This window comes from Macrosteles quadrilineatus, unplaced genomic scaffold (assembly GCF_028750875.1).
Source record: "Macrosteles quadrilineatus isolate MER2022 unplaced genomic scaffold, UCM_ALF_1.0 Scaffold_1__1_contigs__length_201487025, whole genome shotgun sequence".
Classification (NCBI taxonomy): Eukaryota; Metazoa; Arthropoda; class Insecta; order Hemiptera; family Cicadellidae; genus Macrosteles; species Macrosteles quadrilineatus.
The window spans coordinates 25,656,699-25,679,395 of NW_026542594.1; the positions used below are offsets into that span (position 1 = coordinate 25,656,699).

Genomic DNA, 22,697 nt, shown 5'->3' on the forward strand with positions numbered 1-22,697 from the left:
ACATGTGGTATTGCTTCTAGGAATGCTGATCATTTCTGCATAAATGTAGGTGTTTAGGAAAATCTGAATAAAATACTTATCTTATATATTAAAAAAATATGGTGTTTCTTTTCCGACTACGTTTGGCTCTTCTACCCGACCGATTTTCATGATTGAGGTCTCAAATTGAAGGTATCCACGCACAGATTTGCCATCAAGCATCGGCATATAATTATCTTTAGTATCACTCGGTATACGTAAACGAAATTTGCTCCCCATGTATTTCTTATGGGAGTTAAATTTGGTTTCTCTTTGCCGAGTTCGTTTGGCTCTTCTACCCGACCGATTTTCATGATTGAGCTCTCAAATTGAAGGTATGCACGCACAGATTAGCCATCAAGCATTGGCATAGGGCCATTAGCACATCTATAGTCACACTCGGCATATAGGCCTACATATACAAAATTTGCTCCCCATGTATTTCTTACGGGAGTTTAATTTGGTTTTTACGGTATTTGCTGAGTTCGTTTTAATCTTCTACCCGACCAATTTTCATGTTTGAGGCCTCCAATTGAAGGTGTGCACGTACAGATTTGCCATCAAGCATGTGCATATGTTTATCCATAATCCCGCTTGGTGTATACGTAAACAAAATTTGCTCCCCATGTATTTCTTATGGAGGTTAAATTTGGTTTTTCTTTGCCGAGTTTGTTTGGCTCTTCTACCCGACCGATTTTTATGATTGATGTCTCAAATTGAAGGTATGTACGGACAAATTTGCCATCAAGCATCGGCATATATTTATCTATAATCCCACTCGGTGTATACGTAAACGAAATTCGCTCCCCATTTATTTCTTACGGGAGTTACATTTGGCTTCTCTTTTCCGAATTCGTTTGGCTCTTTTCTACCCGACCGATTTTCATGATTGAGGTCTGAAATTGAAGTTATGCACCCACAGATTTGCCATCAAGCGGGTGTGTAAAAAACCATGAGCTTATAAATCAAATTTATTAATAATTAATACATTACATAAAATATCTAATATTAAACGATAATACTAAAATAACAATAAAAAAATACAGTTTTAATAAAAAAACCTTATTAAACCTAATTTTATTGTCTTTATAATAAGAGGAATGAAGGTAAATGTTGAAAAAATTTGTAAGGCTAACTGAAAAAAAAACAAGCAATTGAAAACTAAATCCCATCTTTCTAAAACAATTTGGCACACTTTTAATTTGTATTATTTTCTTAAAACAAAATATGTTTACTAGTCAAAATGAAAAATGAAAAATAAATTGTGAAACGTATTGCTAAATAAACTTAATTTATCAATCATATCCATTAACAAAATTATATCCCATTAGATTATTTAATTTTACCTACGACCGTTTATTAAAAAGTCCATTTCACTTCAGTTCTTAGAATTGAAAAGATTCATTTAACAGCATTGTTTTACTTAACAACAACACAAGTTAAGTACCAATGAGACCAATGAGTTAAGATGAGATTCAAGAATTGAGAGAAAAGAAGTAAAATTGCAATGCTTGAACTTCAACTAATCAGCTGTTTAGACCAATTTAATTGTTAATAAGTGGTGCAAATAGTGGTTGGTACAATGTTATGAGTAGTGATTCTTAATAATTAAAACAAACGGTGTCAGCAATCTGACGCATACTTTCTCCCATTAGCTTGTCAAGAACCTTTATCATGGGTATAAGCAGTGGGAGCAACTATGATATTTAATAGGGAACACCACAAAAGTTGCGATAACTTTTGATTTTTTGAATTGTTACTTTTAGAGCAATGAGGGCTTGCACTATTTTGTTTGGAATTATAAGGACCATAACATACTAATTTCAATCAAAACAGGCTTTTTTCAAAAATTAATTTTTTTGGTTTTTTATGGGAAAATAACAATAACTTAGTTACAATAACTTTAGAACTGTAATTTATACAGCAATGGGAATTACCGTAAACCGTTTTGTTCAGAATTCAAAGGGCTATAACATACTAAATTATGATCAAAATCATTCAGGCTATTTCCGAGAAAATTAAATGTTTCTGTTATTTTAAGGGATTTTATGGGGAAATCACCATTAAAAATCAAAATTAAAAAAAAAAATGATTGGAGATACCATAGATTAGTACCTACATACCAAATTTAATCAAAATCGGACCACAGAGGTATGGCCTTAGCTCTGTACACATCAACACATACAGACAGACACACACACTGTCACTTCGAAAACCACTTTTTTGGGTCCAGGGGGATCCAAAACGGATATATCCACTCAAAACTCAAACTCGAAAATATTGACAAAAACAATATATCGTATGGTATAGGGGGAGAAAGTAAAACGGTCGTAGGTAAAGTAGTGTACACCACTCGTGTAAATAGTCTTAACTCCTAACAACACTCGTAGAAGTTTTTTAGGCACTCGGCAAGGCTCGTACATGAAATTTCTAGTTGAAACGTTAACACTATCTTTACCCGATCATTGCGTAAACTACTATTACTAAACTGATTCGCTTACATTTACAACATCCTTTAACCTTTTGTGCAAAATTAAATGAACATTTCTACCCTGGAACTGCCTTGTAGATATTTCTTTGTATTTTCCCGCAGTTTTCATAGTTAATTTAAAAATGAATAAAATATATTATTTACAAAGCGCCAGTAGCAGATCCACAGAGCTAACCCCCCCCCCCCTTTGATGTTCAATTTTCACTAGATAAAACGGTTCTTTGATAATGATACAGGTTAACTATTATGTCTATACAAAAAATCTAAAGTTTTGTGGTTGTAGATTGTGCTACTAACTGCATGATAATGACGCCGTATTAGGCCAGGATTTATTAAGGAAACCTTACCTACTTCTTGGAATTGAGTATTTTTTTATGAATTCAACATAAAATCTGAATATTAATTTGTTTGTTCATAAAATGAATCGTCAGCTGACTGGGATAAATAAACTATAATGTTTAAGAATTGTTAAGTCAGCAGACAAAGAAAACAAGATTTTAATCATGCCAACACAAAATATGTATACTAGCAAGTTGGCTTGATAGCACAACATTAAATTTACATCTATGATTAATATAAGACAGTCAATTGATTACGATGAATATAGTATGAAAAATAAATTACCAATCCATTTTTATCTGATTTCAACAATGGTGCGACAGAACGGCGGTGATCAAATGACCTATTGGAGGTTCCAGGGTTTGGACATTATAAGTACTAGCTTTTTTACTGACTATTGGTACCTTAATGGGTACTTATTCTTTATAAGTGAGTTATACAAAAATATATTTTGATGTAGCAAAAATATGTTGGTTACATACAAAATAGTCATCTTATTTTGAGAAACTTTTGCCGTTCTCACATTATAAACTAAAATTGAAAACCAAGTAAAATGGAAAGCTTTGTAAAGAAATGCCACTGTGCAGAGCCTTCCTTTTGACCATTCTGGGCCTTCAATAGACTGACATTTTTTTCTGGTTTTTGGTACGGGCATCTTTCCCAAGAATCGGTGGTACCTAAAATTGCCTTAAGGTACCGACATATCACCCTGTGAAGAATAAATTGAAATACTTAAAAACAATACATGTATCAAAATATATTGTTTGCACAAATCTGCTCTTTGTTACATATACTTTTAAATATTTAACACTTATAACTAACTGTACAATTACTTATAAAAGTAATTAATCACAAATTATTATTGTTTTTTATAACTTATACATTTTTTTATCAAAAGTCTTAGAAATGTTTAGAAATTTTACAATGCAAAAACAAAATTAGGAGCTATTGAATACTAAAACTTCAAAAAGTGTTCAATACCATCTCGTTTGATTTTGCTACATGTGGAATATTTCAATAAAAACCTGTATCACATAGTGGTAAAGTCTATAAGGTAGATGCCATTTTCATCCTGACTTTCTCAGATCTTCAGGGCTGCAACCTGAAAAAATCATAGTACTTTTCAATTTCTTTTAATATCATAACTATAGTTCGGCCGCTTAGAAAACGACCTGCGCGCTAATGCTAAACCAATGCTGGAGGAGGTCGTTTTCTAAGCGGCCGAACTATAGTCACCATTTTGTAACAATACATTATATTGGTGAAATGATATCAAAACGATACAGTATATTGGTAAAATGAAAATGATAACAAAACACCACATAAGGATAGCACTAGCACTCAAGTTACCTTAAATTTACACTACATAATTGGGGTGTGTTATGCTAATTCCATTGAAGTCAAATGAAACGTTTGATTGGTTTATGGCCACTGATAAGGTAGGAATACTACCACACAGTTAGCTTTTTTCTGTATACCTTATTATTATTCATCCTATTATTGATCAAGGCGACATATATACAGAGTATTCAAAAAAGGCGGGGACATAATTTATGTTTAGATTCCTTGGGTCAAAATAAAGAGAAAATCAAGAACAACATCTTTTCCCAAAATTGCTTTGTTAACCAGATATCCGCCATTTTGTATTTTTTACATAGGCATTTTTATCTTTAAATTTTTTCAACCGATCTTAATGAAACTTGGTGTGTGTGTATAGGTTAGAAAAAAAGTTCATCTAGAATCAATTTAAAATTTTAAAATGGCGGCCATTTAAATTTTTTAAACTTAAATTAGGAAAAAATGGCTGATTTTATGATAAAATGGCAAGAACACTTTTATTTAGCATTTATAATTCTCTATCAAACGATACCAAGTTCAAAAAGATCGAATAAGAAATAGCTGAGAAAATATTACGATTTTTAGTTGTAAAATGGGTAAAATGGGGTAAAATTGGGCAATCCTTGGCCCAAAAATGGCTAGCTTAACCTTTTTCTACCCCATTTTACAACTAACAATCATAATATTTCAGCTATTTCTTATTCAATCTTTTTGAACTTGGTACCGTTTGATAGGGAATTAAAAATACAAAAAAAAGTGTTCTTGCATTTTTTTGTAATCAGTAGTTTTGTAGTAATTTAAGTTTGAAAATCTAAAATGGCCGCCATTACAGAATTTTTAGTTGAATCAAGATGAACTTTATTTCTAACATGGGTCTTTTCTACCTATACACACATACCAAGTTTCATAAAGATCGATTGAAAAATTCAAAGATTAAAATGTAAAAAATACAAAATGGCGGATATCTGATTAACGAAGCGATTTTGAAAAAAATATGTTATTCTTGATTTTCTCTTTATTTTGACTCAAGAAATCACTACGTAAATTATGTCCTCACCTTTTTTGAACACCCTGTAAGTTCACCATGAGACTAAAACATTCGACTTACCGCCACACTTTTATCATACAATCTGTTTTTCATGTTTAGCTTGGTCCTGCTTAGGTTCATTCCATGGTTGAACTTCAGTTGACCCAAATATGATGAATACCAAATTGCCAATGAAAAATACGAGTGCTGCCAAGTAGAAGGCAATCAGCCACTGCTCTTTGCTTGTCTGTAAGAAACAAATGGTGATAATAAACGAAGCAATCATCAGGTGATTACACTGGTTTATTATAGTGCGGTCTGGTATCATTAAGACATCTTGTACCAACTAATTATCTCACAATGTAAACTCGGAAAAACATTAGTTGAAGATTATAGACTTTTTATACAAAAAAGCAAATTTATTGATTATGGATGGTAAAAAAAGTATTGTTTATAGGAAACATATTTTGAAAAAGGTTATCGACTTGTATTTTTAAATTGGTTACATTGTATTTTTAAATTGGTTTTTTAATCATTGTTATTTAAATTCTTTTAACTTTAAAAGGATATTGTTTATTTATATAACATAATCAAAGTAAATAAATCTGTCTTAAACTAATGATGAGATATAGATAACATGAACTAACTACAGTTTTGATAGTGCTCAAACCATGTTTTTCTTAGAGCCTTTTAGCGAATTTCCCATATAGGGAATAAGCTATTACCGTAGGTCTCATGGACATGGTAAGACCTGGAACCGGGACCGATTTAATTTTCGTTTTGAGGTCCCCAAAGGCCAAAAACACCATCTGTTCAAATTCATATATATATCTTACTAATATTATAAATCTAAAGTTTGTGAGTTTGTGTGTGTGTTGCTCAATCACGCATAAACTACTGGACGGTTTGGGCTGAAATTTGGCATGATGATAGCTCACATTCCCAATTAACATTTAGGCATATTTATTCTTATCTCACAAATCCTTTCGGGCTCTGCCCCAGTGTCTCTGTAGTTCCCCATGTTAACCTTATGAGTATTCATATTTAATGGGAATTAAAGAATTTAGTCAGCTGTTTCAACTTTACAAGTTGGTTCTATAATCTATACTATTATAAAGAAGAGGTGGTGTGTGTGTGTGTGTCTGTGTGTTTGTATGAGATAATCTCAAAAACTACTGAACCGACTGGGCTCAAATTGCACAAAAATGAAGCTACAGCTCCGAGGATACATATAGAACTATTCCCGCTTCGATACTGTCCTAGGGTTCTGCCCCGTGGGCTTTCAAAAATTTGAGGTGAGAGATTTAAAAGTAAATATTGATTGATGGTATCCATGGTAACAAAGAACAAACCTACAAAGTTTAAAAATATAAACAAGAAGAACTAACTGTCAAATGAATTTTGATTTCACAATTCCACACAGCTGGTTCAAATATATTAAATACTGCACGAATATTAGAACAGATAGGGTAAGGATTATAAATTTAAAATAATGATGTCACTAGCCCGAATGTAAACATAATTTAACATTACTTAAATGGAGCTGTCAAACCATATGTTAATGTAATTTCATTAGTATATGATTCTTTCAGTTACTTCATTTGTTTATGTTTATGATCTACTAGCGGAATACCCGTGCTTCATTACGGAAACTTTCAGATTGGTTGACATTTTAAATAATAATGTTTAAGTTCCAACAGCCTTCAGTCAACGCTTCAGCTAAACTGCACAAATTGGTTCTATGATATTACATAGCATCAAAACTGTATAAGGCTTACCAACAGGGTGCAGCACTATTATGTTTTTTGCATTTATGACAACACCTAATTTGTACCAACTAGCAACAAAAAATGGTGGTACACAATGAAAACTTTATACTTTTTCAATGGTTTAGGTGCAGTGGTAGAGCATTAGGGCTATGGTAGATGTGCGCTACACTATAGGATACCGTATAAATTATAAGACCAAATTTTCTTAAACCGTCTCCTCTACCATCACTGCAATAAGTATTTTATACTTATATGTATATGCCAAAAACCCCGTACGAAGGACGGGTATTCTGCTAGTTTGGTGCAGATCCGTCAAAAGGGCTCCGCCCCAGTGGCTCTGGAGTTTCCCATGTAAACCTTATGAGTACTCATATTTAAATGGGATTAAAGAATCTTAACAGCTGTTTCAACTAAACAATTTGATTCTGTGATGATCAATAGCATTAAAAGGTTAAAAAATGTACCAACAGGGTGCAGCACTATCAATTGTCAAAATGTTTAGCATTATTAGCTTATATTTATATTTATAAAAGAGGAAGTTTGTTTAGTAAATAGTTTTTGATAGTGTGTGGATAAGGAGTCTTATTTTTAAGTGCGTAATTCATTTTTCTTTTTTCTAAAATGTTTATAAAAACCTATTGTATTTGTATGGTTTATTTCGCAAAAAAATGTCTGGGAAACGAAAGTAGACAGTAAATATTTTAAGTGAATACTTTTAGTGATCAGAGGAGATGAAGCGTGTTTTTTACTTCATTCTCATTTATCATCACCTTAAACACATACACACACTAATAACTGTGTGCGAAGCAATTGTTGAAAATGTGAGAAACTGGGACTCTCTAACTTATTCTATACGACAGTGACGGAGACCGGTTGAGACATTATTATAGCTGCTTTAATATGACATCGATTTGAGGAAACCATTTTGTAGCTGAATCATTGACTGAAGGCTGTTGGAACTTAAACATTATTATTTAAAATGTCAACCAATCTTAAAGTTTCCGTAGTGAAGCGCGGGTATTCCGCTAGTAGATCATAAACATAAACAAATGAAGTAACTGAAAGAATCATATACTAATGAAATTACATTAACATATGGTTTGACAGCTCCATTTAAGTAATGTTAAATAATGTTTACATTCGGGCTAGTGACATCATTATTTTAAATTTATAATCCTTACCCTATTTGTTCTAATATTCGGGCAGTATTTAATATATTTGAACCAGCTGTGTGGAATTGTGAAATCAAAATTCATTTGACAGTTAGTTCTGCTTGTTTACATTTTTAAACTTTGTAGGTTTGTTCTTTGTTACTATGGATACCATCAATCAATATTTACTTTTAAATCTCTCACCTCAAATTTTTGAAAGCACACAGGGCAGAGCCCTAGGACAGTATCGAAGCGGGAATAGTTCTATATGTATCCTCGGAGCTGTAGCTTCATTTTTGTGCAATTTGAGCCCAGTCGGTTCAGTAGTTTTTGAGATTATCTCATACAAACACACAGACACACACACACACACCACCTCTTCTTTATAATAGTATAGATTATAGAACCAACTTGTAAAGTTGAAACAGCTGACTAAATTCTTTAATTCCCTTTAAATAATATGAATACTCATAAGGTTAACATGGGGAACTACAGAGACACTGGGGCAGAGCCCGAAAGGATTTGTGAGATAAGAATAAATATGCCTAAATGTTAATCGGGAATGTGAGCTATCATCATGCCAAATTTCAGCCCAATCCGTCCAGTAGTTTATGCGTGATTGAGCAACACACACACAAACTTGGGGGTTTTCCCATTTTTGGCCCTTAAAATAAAATAAATAATTGCAATTTCTTTCTACAAAATTTTGTAGAGCTTAAAAAAGAAATAATTTAGTATATTGAAACACTGTTGTTTTACCTAACGGTTACAGAAAAAATTCAAAAAAAGTGTAATTTAAAAGTACCATGTTATTCTTATGGAGAAAATGTAAACTGTTGTAGTTTACTTGTTTATGGATATACAGGGTGATTCAAAAAGGACTTTACAACTTTGAAAATTCATATAAATCTTATTAAACAAGGTACATAGCTGGTTTTGGTGTTGTTTTAAAGGAAAACACTTCAAGTTTTTTTACCTTAAACTAAAAATATTCTTTGTGACTTCCGTTGGATTTGGGGAAAATAATTATTTAGGTATGAAAAATAGTGAAAACCGTTAAAAATTTGAGAGAAATTTACAAAGTTTTGAAAGTAGGGCGTTTGTTGACGGTGAAGGAGTGCGATTTTTAAAAAACGCTTATTTAGTGTCTTGTAGGAAATTTAATTCCGAACCTACGTTTTTTCCTCAAATCTTTTCTAGCTCTTACCGTTTTTGAGCTGTAGCCGTTTAAAAAAAAACTTGTTTTGTCGTTTTCAGAGGTCCGCCATTTTAAATTTTTGGGTGTGTTAAAATTTGAAAATGTGACTTTTTGGAATTTTATGGGTGGTTTGGGACCAAGAACTACAAGTGTGCGAAATTTCAACTCCCTAGCACATCTAGAAGTGGGTGTATCGCACTCCTTCACCGTCAAAAAAACGCCCTACTTTCAAAAATTTGTAAATTTCTCTCAAATTTTTAACGGTTTTCACTATTTTTCATACCTAAATAATTATTTTCCCCAAATCCAACGGAAGTCACATAGAACATCTTTAGTTTAATGTAAAAAAACTTGAAGTGTTTTCCTTTAAAACAACCCCAAAACCAGCTCTGTACCTTGTTTAATAAGATTTATATGAATTTTCAAAGTTGTAAAGTCCTTTATGAATCACCCTGTATGTTGATAAAATTTGGCAAATTTATTTATTTCATCTAATGCTATTGACGTATGATCAAAAAACCATTTTTAACGTTCCCCGTAGCAGCAAAGCAGCTAATGTTATTTAAATTGGCAATAAATATGTCTTATTTATGGAAATATTTTAGTAAAAATGTAATCAGACAAGTTGAAATTCGCATAGTCTGCAGGTTTGCTGCGGCGGGGGTATTTAGGATTTAGCTATATTTTAGGTAAAAAATGTAATATGATGTGTAAATAAACAGCTGGTTTAAAAACTAAATATTGTAAAAAATGTATATTGTTATAAAATTAACTGTAGTTAAAACAATAATAAACAACATGAACATATATTACCTGGAAGCTCTTTTTCACAAAATTAAATGTTTTTACCTTACCATCTAATGTTATAAAAATTATGTACTTTATTAACTCGTACATAAAATAACCCTTATCATTCTTTATTTTGAAAAAAAATCTAGACAAGCACACTTTATTTAGTTGAAATGCTTTTGTAATTTTTTACATATTTTAAGCTGAAAGAAGTATTAAAATTCATTGTTGTAGCCCCGGAACTGTAATATACAGTATATTAAATTGGTTTCACATTACCTTTATCAGTTCCAAATATGAACTGACAAATATTGTAAATTGGACAAATGGGTCGAGCATTTAGAACTTGTTATAAAAAAAACCGCCCAGATCAAAGAACAGACACACAAAAATAAACTTTTGCCCAACACCTTATTGATAGTAATCACGATATGAATGACATTAACACTGATCTGCAAGTCCTACATTACTGTCATAAGGGAAATAAAATGAATGTCATTGAGGAATTTTAAATTTATAAATCAATAACAAATCCGGATTTAAACAGCCACATACCCAATGACAAACTCCAGTTTATGTCTAATATAATTTTTAACACGCTTCTACAACAAGAAAACAAATCTGATCAACTGACCACAACAGATAACGAACCAACCAGATAACGCTGACTTGAGCCCTCCACTGACAGTCTGTTTCCAATCCTGTACCAGCAATGTTGCATACTAGTGATAGGCCTATCAAGTTTAAAGTATTTATTTATATGTCGTGCATGTCGGGTGTTAAAAAAGGAAGGTATTTAAGCAGATTTAATGTATATTCCTGGAATGAAGTGTTTGACAATGGCAGCTCGCCAGAACACGTAACACTTAAACAATGATCAATATTTGGAACTGATAAAGGTAATGTGAAACCAATTTAATATACTGAAAAAAGTATATTAAGAAGCCTTGTGTAGCTTTGTAATTTTGTTTTTTTTATACCAAATGTTTCTGTTAGTGTTATGGTTATGTATTGAAACCCCAATGATCCAGGGCCACCTTGGCACAGGTTTGAACCATCAAAAAGCTACTAACTTCACTCAGGTTTGAACTGGCAACCCTCTGAAAAACAGGAAAGCACTATCATTACTAAACCACATATATCCAAGATAGTACCTCATCAGACACAATAAAGCCTGTAATCATTGGTCCCAGGATAGACGTGACATTAGCCAGTCCGTTAGTGATCCCCATCAGAAGTCCAGCAAAGTTGGGTGAAAGATCGAGATGGTTGGTGAGGAAGCCCATGTAGACTCCTGCATTGAGGGCTACAGACACGGTCAGTAATGCCACTGCGCCAAACACACTAGAGATGAATGAAAGTCCTAGTAAGGCTATCGCACCACCCCAGTGGGCTGAAATTTAAAATTAAAATAAGATTAGAAGATTAGTAAACCAAATATACAATGATCTCTGTTATATCTTAAGCTAATTTACTTACTTACTCTTACTTCCATGTATAGTATTTGGCCATAGGTGGCACGGTAAGACCTAGATCCGTGACCAATTGACTTTTCCATGTCTCCAGTGGCCAAAAACACTTTTCGTTCAAATTGTTATATATTTACGATAGGGGGAGAAAGTAAAATGAGATGATGTGAGCTGTAAATGAATTGTCTACTTGCAGGAGCTAGCAAATTAATCCAATACTTTTCGAAAGTCAGGGCAACTTCCATTCAAAATTTGAACAAAATACTAAAAATTCAGGAACAATCAATTCAGATTATATTAAAATTAAATTATAATGAATCGGTAAAACTCTTTTTTTCTAAAATTGGTATCATGACTGTATATGCAATGTACATTTATGAAACTATAATTTCTGTGAAAAACCGTCAGGACCAACTTCATTTTGTTGGAGATACTCATAATTATAATACAAGATTCAGGAATAGAATTGGCATTGACAAACATAAACTTGGATTTTATGAAAAAAAGCCAATGTATATGGGGTCAAAATTTTATAATATGTTACCAAAAGCCATTAAATCTGAGAAAAATATTAATAAATTCAAAAATCAACTAAAAAAATATCTTATTGATTTAACATTATATTCTTTCTCCGAATTCCCATGTAAAAATGATGTGTAAAGAAAGTTTTTAGTTCTGTTTTTCTTTTCATGCATATAACTATATATTTTGTTTTGACAGCCTTATTATTCTTAGTAATCATGTATAATCTTAGTTATAATGTATCTTAGTATTCATTAATATTGACACCATTCTATGTACAGAGTACTAATATTGAATAAAGATTTTATTGATTGATTGATTGATTGAGTACTGTATATTACGACGCCAATAACCTCTACGGTTGTGCAATGTCACAGTACTGTATATTACGACGCCAATAACCTCTACGGTTGTGCAATGTCACAGTACTGTATATTACGACGTCAATAACCTGTATGGCTGGGCAGTGTCACAGTATTGTATATTACGACGTCAATAACCTCTATGGTTGGGCAATGTCACAGTACTGTATATTACGACGTCAATAACCTCTATGGTTGTGCAATGTCACAGTACTGTATATTACGACGCCAATAACCTCTATGGTTGTGCAATGTCACAGTACTGTATATTACGACGTCAATAACCTGTATGGCTGGGCAATGTCACAGTACTGTATATTACGACGTCAATAACCTGTATGGTTGGGCAATGTCACAGTACTGTCGTCAATAACCTGTATGGTTAGGCAATGTCACAGTAGGTATTGTATATTACGACGTCAATAACCTCTATGGTTGGGCAATGTCACAGTACTGTATATTACGACGTCAATAAAATCAAATAAAATCATCCTTTATTCATAATGTACAATATATACATGAATAGTGTCAATTATTAAGAATGCCAAAATAAAAATAATATAACACATAAAATAGCAATAACCTGTATAGATAGGCAATGTCACAGTACTGTATATTACGACGTTAATAACTTCTATGGTTGGGCAATGTCACAGTACTGTATGTTACGACGTCAATAACCTGTATGGTTAGTCAATGTTACAGCATTGTATATTACGACGTTAATAACTTCTATGGTTGGGCAATGTCACAGTACTGTATATTACGACGTCAATAACCTGTATGGTTAGGCAATGTCACAGTACTATATATTACGACGTTAATAACCTGTATGGTTAGGCAATGTCACAGTACTGTATATTACGACGTCAATAACCTGTATGGTTAGGGAATGTCACAGTACTGTATATTACGACGTCAATAACCTGTATGGTTAGGCAATATCACAGTACTGTATATTACGACGTTAATAACTTCTATGGTTGGGCAATGTCACAGTACTGTATATTACGACGTCAATAACCTGTATGGTTAGTCAATGTTACAGCACTGTATATTACGACGTCAATAACCTGTATGGTTAGGCAATGTCACAGTACTGTATATTACGACTAGGGATGTGTCGAATCCGGATCTCAAATCCACCGAATCTTAAGAGAAGACACACACACACCATCTCATTTTTATATATTAGTATATAGACCTGTTGCTCGAATTCGAGCAATTTCGAAGTATTACAGGCGTTATTGTAAAAAAGAGTACAGTAATAATTATTGTTCACAAAGTTTCATGTAGCGTATTAATAATATAGATAGATAACTTAGATCAAAAGCATACCATATGGTGAAAATCAACTTAATTTTTTTTAAGAGGTTGGCAGTCTCTTTTAACCTTGCATATGCCCATCCACATAGACTAACTGTCCGTGCGTGGAACGTATCTAGCAAAGCAAGGGGTGAGCCGGTACAGTACAAAGGTGAACTGTACTGATAAAATGTTTTCGGCAGTGACCAGGATCCGAACCTACGACATCGCTGCCTTGGGCCCGAAGTCCGTAACGCTACCGACTGAGCCACCGACTTACCATAAAATTAAAACATGATTAAACAATATTAGATACTCAATTTACTTTAACACGTTCGCTACCGCAATAATACTAAATTTTTCATTCATATGGACCAGCGATGCACATATGCGGTCGTTTCTACCCATTGACTGCTGTCGCATAAAAAAGACTGACGGATGCATATTTGCGTTGGTGTCCCAATGTTATTAAAAATCTTATCCTTGTAACGGTCTATTAAAGGCCCTGAATTCTCTGCAGTGGTCTACAGGGTTTTTTGTCGCATATGTGCATCACTTGGTCTGCGGATATGATAGTTGGTGACGGACGTATTTAACTGCCCACGTCCTTGAGCCACGATGTGTCCGCCAGACCAACAGGGCAGAATGGAAAACAGGGCAAAGCCGTTTTTAGCATTTTTGTAGTTCTCAAAATTAATTGCTTAACATTCATTTTTCTAGAGTAAAACCTCCTTTTTGATTATTTATCCTCTAAAATTTTGCCGCCCTAGGCGCGCACCTTGTCTGCCTATACAGAAAAATGGCCTTAGGTGACGTCATATGATAGTTGGCAAAACAATTTTTAACATTACGGCATCACTGGCCGGTGGTCTGCGTTTACTGTTAATTAAATGACACACTGGTCTATGTGTAATATTAAAATGTCTACCTCGGCCCGTGGCAATGACCGCAACGTGTATAAGGCGATTGGTAGTGAACGTGTTATAAAAGTCTGCAAATTATATAGTGAATGATTACTTCTACATTATATACGTCAATATTAGAAGATTGTGATAACTTGTTATATTCTGATAGAGCACCATCGAATTTAACAGTGGAGGAAAATTTTTAAATAATCAAATGACAACGTCTCAAACTAACAGAATCTCACCAATTGTGTTCCACATTTTCCTAGACACACTGAGAGACAGGATCCTCTTCTCATTAATGTAGTCAGCGACCCAGGAGAAGATAAGAGTGAGAGCCCACATCATCATGTAGGGGAGGGAAGAGATCAGTCCATTCTGGAAATTAACCAAAACACTATAATAGGCTACCTAGTATAGTGATTGATACCAGTTACAGCTAGTTAACGAAATTGCATTTAAACCATCCTGTACAGGAATTGGCTACCTTCCAAATCATCTGGAGACTGGAATGACTAGCATTGAAAAAAGCAGATCATTTTACATATCTGAAACTGTTTTTAGTGAGTTTCCCGTACAGGAATAAGCTATTACCGTCTCATGATTGGATCTCGACCTGGGACCGATTTAATTTTTCTTTTTGAGGTCCCTAGAGCCCAAAAACACCATACGTTCAATTTCACATATATATATATAGGTGTCTGTTAGGATGATAACTCAAGCAAAAATTAGGCCTATCAGATTTTAATGAAATTTGTGCAAACTTGTAGACCTGTGTGTTTTTTTTTTTTTTTTTTTTTTGAGTTTACGAACCAGGAGTAACATTTCACTAAAAAAACACTATTACCTTCCTTGTTGCAGCAAACCTAAGTAATCGATACACTAAGGAATAAATCTGAAATTTTCAAGGATATATTTTAGTGGAAATGTATTTAGGCAAATGGAAATTTGCTTAGTCTGCAGGTTTACTGCAGCGGAGGTGTTATGTGAAATCTGGCACAATTGCCCGCAGGAGAATTAAAACTCTCTTACTTTAAAAATAGGTACTGTACTCACAAGAGTAATGCTGATTCCAATCATATGTGACAAAATTGATTTCTATCTGTTAGGTTTAGCTATATTTTTGGGTTATATTTCTAAAACATTCCAGAATTTTTTTCATTTTCTGTCCCTTTACATAGTATCATTAATAGTCAAAGATAGTACTGTATATAGAAAGTATTGTTTTTGGCAAAATCTTCTAGATCAACAGATTGACTTTGACTATTGGATACTGATGCAGAATTAGACATCCCATCCATATGAGCTAGCTGTTGCCAAATTTTTATTTTAAAAAAGAACCTTTTTGAGTGAGCCAGTCGCCCAGTCACATAATGCGCTATAGTCTAAAACTCTATTTTCTACCTTATTTTTCTTTTCTGAAGTAGTTGATGGGACATGACAGTTGCTATAGCTCACAATAAGTCATTCCATCGGATTGACTTCCTGAAATATATTTTCTTATTTTATTAGTAGGCCTACTTTAACTTTTAAAACTAACTATGCAAACTGTAGCAAAATGTGCTGGCATTTTAGCAAACCGGCAGTTCCAGGGTTAAAATACCTCCGCCGCAGAAAACCCGCAGACTAAGCAAACTTCCATTAAAAGTACAATTAAATCCATTTAAATAACATTAGGTTTAACGAGTACCTAGGTTTACTGCTACAGGGAGGCTATTAAATTGTGTTTATTATTTAAATATTAATAACTTAGTATAAAATAAATAAATTTGCCAAGTTTTATCAAAATATATCCATAAACAAGCAAACTACAACATTTTACAATATTCTCCATGTGAATAACATTGTAATTTTAAATTTACAATTTTTATGCAAACGAGCTCATCTTGTAAATGAACGAGCATTTGGCATAAAACCACATTAGGACAGGACGACGTCTGTTGGGCCAGCTAGTAATACTACATTGTTTGTCTTTTTAAGCTCTTTAAAATTATCTAGAGAGAAATCTGGAAATTTTGTGTTTTGATGGTCAAAAATGAGATAACCAGTTATTACCTCTTTAAGCTGTTCCCATAATCCAATCATGCTGGTTAACGAACTCATTCAAGTTTACCTCCCCTTACACTTTCAAACCAGATTTCATCAAAAATAAACAAAAATTACTCAAGTTATCGCCTTCACAGACATATAGATACATATAAAAAAATTTGAACGAATTGTGTTTTTGGCCTCTGGGGACATCAAAATTAAAAAGTACATCGGTCCCGGGTTCAAGTCTTACCATGAGACCTACGGTAGTAGCTACTTCCCTATAGGGAAATTAGCTAAAATGGAACATATATCATAGACAGGAAAAAACAATAAATTCTGGATGCTATTTGTCAACATAACAGGATAATTTTATTATCTTTTATCCGATTTAGTTTGTTTTGTCTGTTGTATATCTATATCTTTAAAACTTTACAGTCATTCCTATCTATTTTTCCTGGGTGTCCCTATATGAAGTTTACAAAACAACAAAGCAATGATTAATTTAACAAACTTGGCAATGATTTTTTAATGAAAATATAAGACTAACTTCTAGGAATATAGAATTGCAAATCTTATCATCATGTTTCTGCTCACTTCTGGCCAATTAAGGCTCAGCATGAGTCCTTACCACTTTCATATTAAGTATAAAGCATAGTTTGGATTCATCTTTAAAGTTAATTTTATCTGTAAATATTTTGTTTCTCAAACTCTCAACTATTTAAAAACGCTTTCCTGACTCTCATTTTTTTTCTCTAACTACTGTAAATTGCTAGTCTAGCTATCTAACCTTTTTCTGTATTAAATTAGTATTTAACACGTTCGCTGCTACGGACGTTCCGGAACGTCAGCCGGGCCACGGCGCCAGGAGCTAAGAACGTTCCAGAACGTCACCGTTCATTGTTGTTTAACGTTGCTATGGATAAGCACGACACAAGCGTCCTATATTTCTTTGCAGCTCGTGGGGACGTACTTTTCTGACAATAAAAAATATAGTTTCCCAAATCACCACCAGGTTTGTTTGGATCAGGGCTTTGTTTCACCTCTTTCCTGCTAGATAGCGACACTACTTTACCGAATGTAACCTGGGTAGTACTGCTATCTATCAGAATCACTTAGTACTATATCCAAAGCCAGTTTTATTGCAGAACATTGCCATCCAGTATAACTACTGATGTTTTTACTGTAATTCAGTGTATCGGTGGCAATGTCACGCATCGGCCAAGCGTTAGTTCAGCACCTGGCGCCGTCCCGGCATCTAGCGCTCAGCAGCGAACGTGTTAATCAGTATTCTGGTCATACACATACAAAAATACACTCAGTTCTGAATATTTTTATAGCAATAGATTGCTATGTACTATTTTCTCATACAACTTTCTATTGGCAATACCAATAATTAAGTTTTGTTACCTATTTTTTACAAGCTACAAAAACCTCACTTGGTTTGTGTTGCTACTGTAGGTAAGGTTCAGGTTTACTATGGAGAAAGAAAGCAATTTCATCAAAAGTTACTCACACTTTTAATGTCAAACCCGAGCACATGACTCATGTAGCTCGGCATCATGGTGAGTAACATCCAGAAGCCCCAGTTCTGGCCCAGGTGAGCAATGAGTAACGCCCACATCGGCACAGAAGTAACAATATCCTTCCAAGGTGTCGGCAGAGCCTGGAAAATAAAATGTGAAACGTAAAGTAGATTGAACACGTTTGTCAAATAATTTTAAAAATTTGCTTTCATGTTTGTTGTTACAATACTGTAATAAATAAATTTGTGGGCTGAATTTTTTCTTTACTTTGGAAAATAACATGCATACATTTTTATATTAGAATTATATTAGATTTTGTGGGCGAAAGATGCTTTATTTATTTTATACACCACATTACAGCATGAAATCATGATAAAATTGAAATACAATTAAAAACTATTTTAATAGATAAATTAACTGTCTATAAATTACTAAACAGAACAAATACAAGTCTAAAATGTGATGATGGCAACAATGTGGTTCATAATGATCATATTATTGTAAACCAATTAGGCTACTAATAATAAGTACTGGGGGACCGAGACATGGCTCGGCATAGTTTAAAGCAAATGCCCTGTTATGAATAATCTTGTGGACACAATTAAGAAAGGGTGGCCTGAGAAGCGTACTTATGTTCCTCAAGATGTACAGGAATACTGGAGTGTTAGAGATGAACTATCAGCTGTAGATGGAATCGTAATAAAAGGAGGGCTGTACAGTAGTTCCACGTTCTTTGAGACCTGCCATGCTTTAAATTCTACATTCTTCTCACGAAGGAGTTGGGTCTTGTTTAAGAAGAGCAAGAGAGGTGTTATTTTGGCCGGGAATGGCTGGAGATGTTCAAAGAACGGTTGTGTTCCGTATTCAAGCGCTACCTAGATATTTCCAGACGTTTCATATCATACAATAACCTTTGTCCTGTCACGTGATGTCTGGAAACCCCAATCTCGCCCCAGTTCTCTTGCATTCATGCAACTACTAACATGTCCCCGGCACAATTAACTCCCAATTGCTGCTCTCATCTCTTAACCCCAAAGTATATTTAATTATTATTAGTGACACATATTAAAAGTGAACTATTGAACATTTGTGAAGTGAAACACTACTACTGCCGGTCCGGGTCTGTGTACGAGCAATACGCAATAGCTGGCCAGCAGAAGAAACTCGTGTACGTCTACCGGCTTCGTCTTCTCAACACTTCAGTTAAAAGGAAGGTACCTCATCAATCTCATTATTATCTGTTAAATAATTAGTGACAAGTTTTTAATATTGCTCTTTCAACATACAGTCCATTTGAACATTTTTAGGCAAGTTTACCCCCCATCCGCTGGTCCTGTCGAGTCGGACGAAAATCTTATCATTAATAATATATTGTGCTTTTATTAGCCTAGCTACTGTAACTGTTAAAATTGTACAACTAAACTCTTAAAAGTGTCACTTCTCTAAATAATTAGAGCAGCATTTGTATTCCCCATTACTATTTTTGGTGAATAAATAATATTTTATTTCATTCCCCTGTGCCATCTCAGACGTGAATATTTCATGTTAGTTTCATGCTCATGTCCTCCCACTGCTACATGAATCACGTCATATTTCCTTTCAACTAGTTATTTGAAATCAGGAATTAGTTAGGATATTTAATATTTTCTCTAAGTTTCTCAATCAATTCACCATATCAATTATTGTCATTAACAATAATTTTTGTCTGCACTTTGTTTCGTCCTTAATTTTCTAACATATTTTCACTTATCAGAAAGTCAGCCATTTTATATTTTCTGTCCTTGCGATGCACCTTGGTAGCGAACTACTCCACTAGAGCGCTCTGCCTACAGTCTGCACGTCGCAAGAACCAATGAGCGTCGAGATTCGTAAAACAGAATAAATCGCCCAATGATATTGCTTCTTCAAATTGATCATATGTAAAACTCTGTTTCAAGCACAGGAAATCAGCTGACTGAATATAAAACACACTCCAGCTACATACAGCTGTGTGAATTGAATCAAAATATAAACGTAACCTTCAAGTTTATTTACATCTTGGAAAATATTGTTTTGTGTGAATATTAAACGAAATATTAGTGGTTGAATCGATTCTTGTCTACATTAAGGATATTGCTCATAATAAATACTTCCCTACTCAATTTATTCTGCGAAAATACTGATTCAAATTAAATGACTTGTGTTAAATAGACTTTACCTTTATTTACTATGTCTATCCTGGGTCTGATGGTAAAGTGAAATATAATTTTACATTCATTATTTCTTATAGAGTGAATGTAAATGAATTGGTTTATTCTGAGCTATTAATTTGCATTATTGTTAGGTCTAAGACTTGGAGTTATTTTGATATTTAGTTGTTGGGAATATTTACATAGGCCTAAACTTATGATACACTTAGGCCTATAGCTTACTCTGTTGATTACATAAATGGTCTGTTAAAATGAGATTCTCTACACTAGAGAAAAAGGCAAAACTTGTCAAAAATAGGCTTCAGAAAATAAGCAAGTTTGTGTCAGCCCAAATTACTCTCTCAGAAACTCAATCATTAAATGTTGTTTCCATTCAGCGCTTACACAACTATGATGATGAAGTTAGAGGTTTATTCTCTGATTTTAAAGCTTTATTCGATAAAGTGGTTTATGATGATCCTGGTTCTGATTATGACGAAACTGAAGCATGCTCTATGCAAGATGAAATTTCGGACTTGTACATTTCTCTGATCAGCGACTTGAAAATAGTGTTACCTGCTAAAACTAAAGAAGTAACACCTCCCACCCAAACATCTCTGCGACTGCCCAAATTTGAGTTGCCCAAATTCAGCGGTAACTACGAAGAATGGGTTAGCTACTACAATATTTTTGAGGCTTCTATTAATAGGAATGAAACTTTGGCCCCTGTGAGTAAGTTCCAATATCTGCTTAGTTCTTTAAGTGGTGAACCCTTAGATTTAGTAAAGAGCTTAAGCATAACTGCAGAAAACTTTGATGTTGCACTTAGGCTGCTTAAGGATCGCTATGATAACAAAAGGCGTGTTGTAACTCAGCTTGTTACAAAAATCATTGATTTGCCATGCATAAGTAGTGGTTCTCTAAAAAGTCTCCAACATTTTCTCACAGTTTATAAAGAGAACACTCAAGTTTTGAAAAATCTCAACCATGACATAACAGCTGAAAATACTCTGCTTGTCCTAACGCTTTTGAAAAAGTTACCTACTGATTTAAGAAAATCTTTTGAGGATTCTCGCATCACAAACAATGACATACCTGCAGTAAATGATCTAATTCAATTCCTTGAAAGAGAATTTAAACGATTAGAAGGAGCTAGTATCGGTCTTGGTCCCTCAGCTAACGCAAGATACCCTTCAGTGCAAAAGACTCAATCTAATAGTTATAGGCCTAAACCTCTTCGAGATAGTAAACCTTACTCCTCTCAAGCTAAAACAGCTTTCGTCACAGTGACTAACACTTGTAAGTTTTGTCAAGCATCCGATCACAATATATACAAGTGTCAAGCCTTTCAGGCTAAAAGTAGAGGTGATAGAGTTGAATTCACTTGTAAAAATAATCTATGCGCCAACTGCCTAGGCCATCTACATGATACTAATAACTGTCCTTCTCATAGAGTGTGTCGAATTTGTTCAAAGCGACATCACACTCTCTTACATGACTCAACTCCCACACAACAGCAGCCAAGTTACCCAACCAAGGTTTTTGAAAAAAAATATGGTAAGCCGCCTACAAATAACGCACCCCAAAGCCATGTCACCGCACCAGTGAATAAAAGTGCTCTTGTAGGATTGTCTAGCCAGTTAAACCCAACTAAAACAACAATTTTACTTGGAACATGTTTAGTTCAGGTGTTTTCCAAAGATGGTCAGCAAACTGTACTCCGTGCTGTGCTCGACTCTGCATCTCAACTTACATTGATATCTGAAAGAGCTGTTCAGCTCATCAGTGCCTCCCGTACTCGAGCACATGATGAAATCCAAGGAATTTCTGGCTCACTAATTCATTCTAGAGGAATAGTGCACATTGATATATCTGCAGTTAATGGTCAACGCTTAGCCTACCATCATCCATGCTTGGTTTTGAATCGTATCACTTCACCACTGCCTCAGATCCCAGTCTCACCTCAAGTGAAGGGATCTTTAAATGATTTTGTTCTTGCAGACCCCTGTTTTGACAAACCTGGAGAAATTGATCTATTGATCGGAGCTGATTTATTCGCTCTCTCACTGACTGGTGAGCAGCACTTCTTAGGCCATAACCTGCCCCAAGTTTTAGGAACTATATTCGGATTTGTTGTAATGGGCATAGCTCCTGTTGCTACATCTGAGTTATCAATCCCAAAAACTGTTTCTTTTCTCACTACACATGATGGAGACCTTCACAGTTCACTTCAAAGGTTTTGGTCAATCGAAGAACCCCCGACATGTGTCAAGACTCAGTCAGAAGAAGATG

General features: G+C 34.1%; 1 protein-coding gene across 6 annotated transcripts in view; it reads right to left on the reverse strand.

Annotated features, from left to right (window-relative positions):
- Positions 1 to 1,005: 1,005 nt before the first annotated feature.
- LOC129005370 (putative inorganic phosphate cotransporter) overlaps positions 1,006 to 22,697 on the reverse strand; it is a 96,334-nt gene continuing 74,642 nt past the window's right edge. For all 6 annotated transcript variants that reach the window (XM_054434267.1, XM_054434249.1, XM_054434263.1 and 3 more), the window contains 5 exons: positions 18,228 to 18,377; positions 14,929 to 15,061; positions 11,275 to 11,513; positions 5,295 to 5,460; positions 1,006 to 3,950 (listed from right to left, as the gene is read on the reverse strand). In XM_054434267.1, the coding sequence (XP_054290242.1) occupies positions 5,308 to 5,460; positions 11,275 to 11,513; positions 14,929 to 15,061; positions 18,228 to 18,377 (675 nt within the window). In that variant the 3' untranslated portion in view covers positions 1,006 to 3,950; positions 5,295 to 5,307. The remainder of the gene's footprint in view (positions 3,951 to 5,294; positions 5,461 to 11,274; positions 11,514 to 14,928; positions 15,062 to 18,227; positions 18,378 to 22,697) is intronic.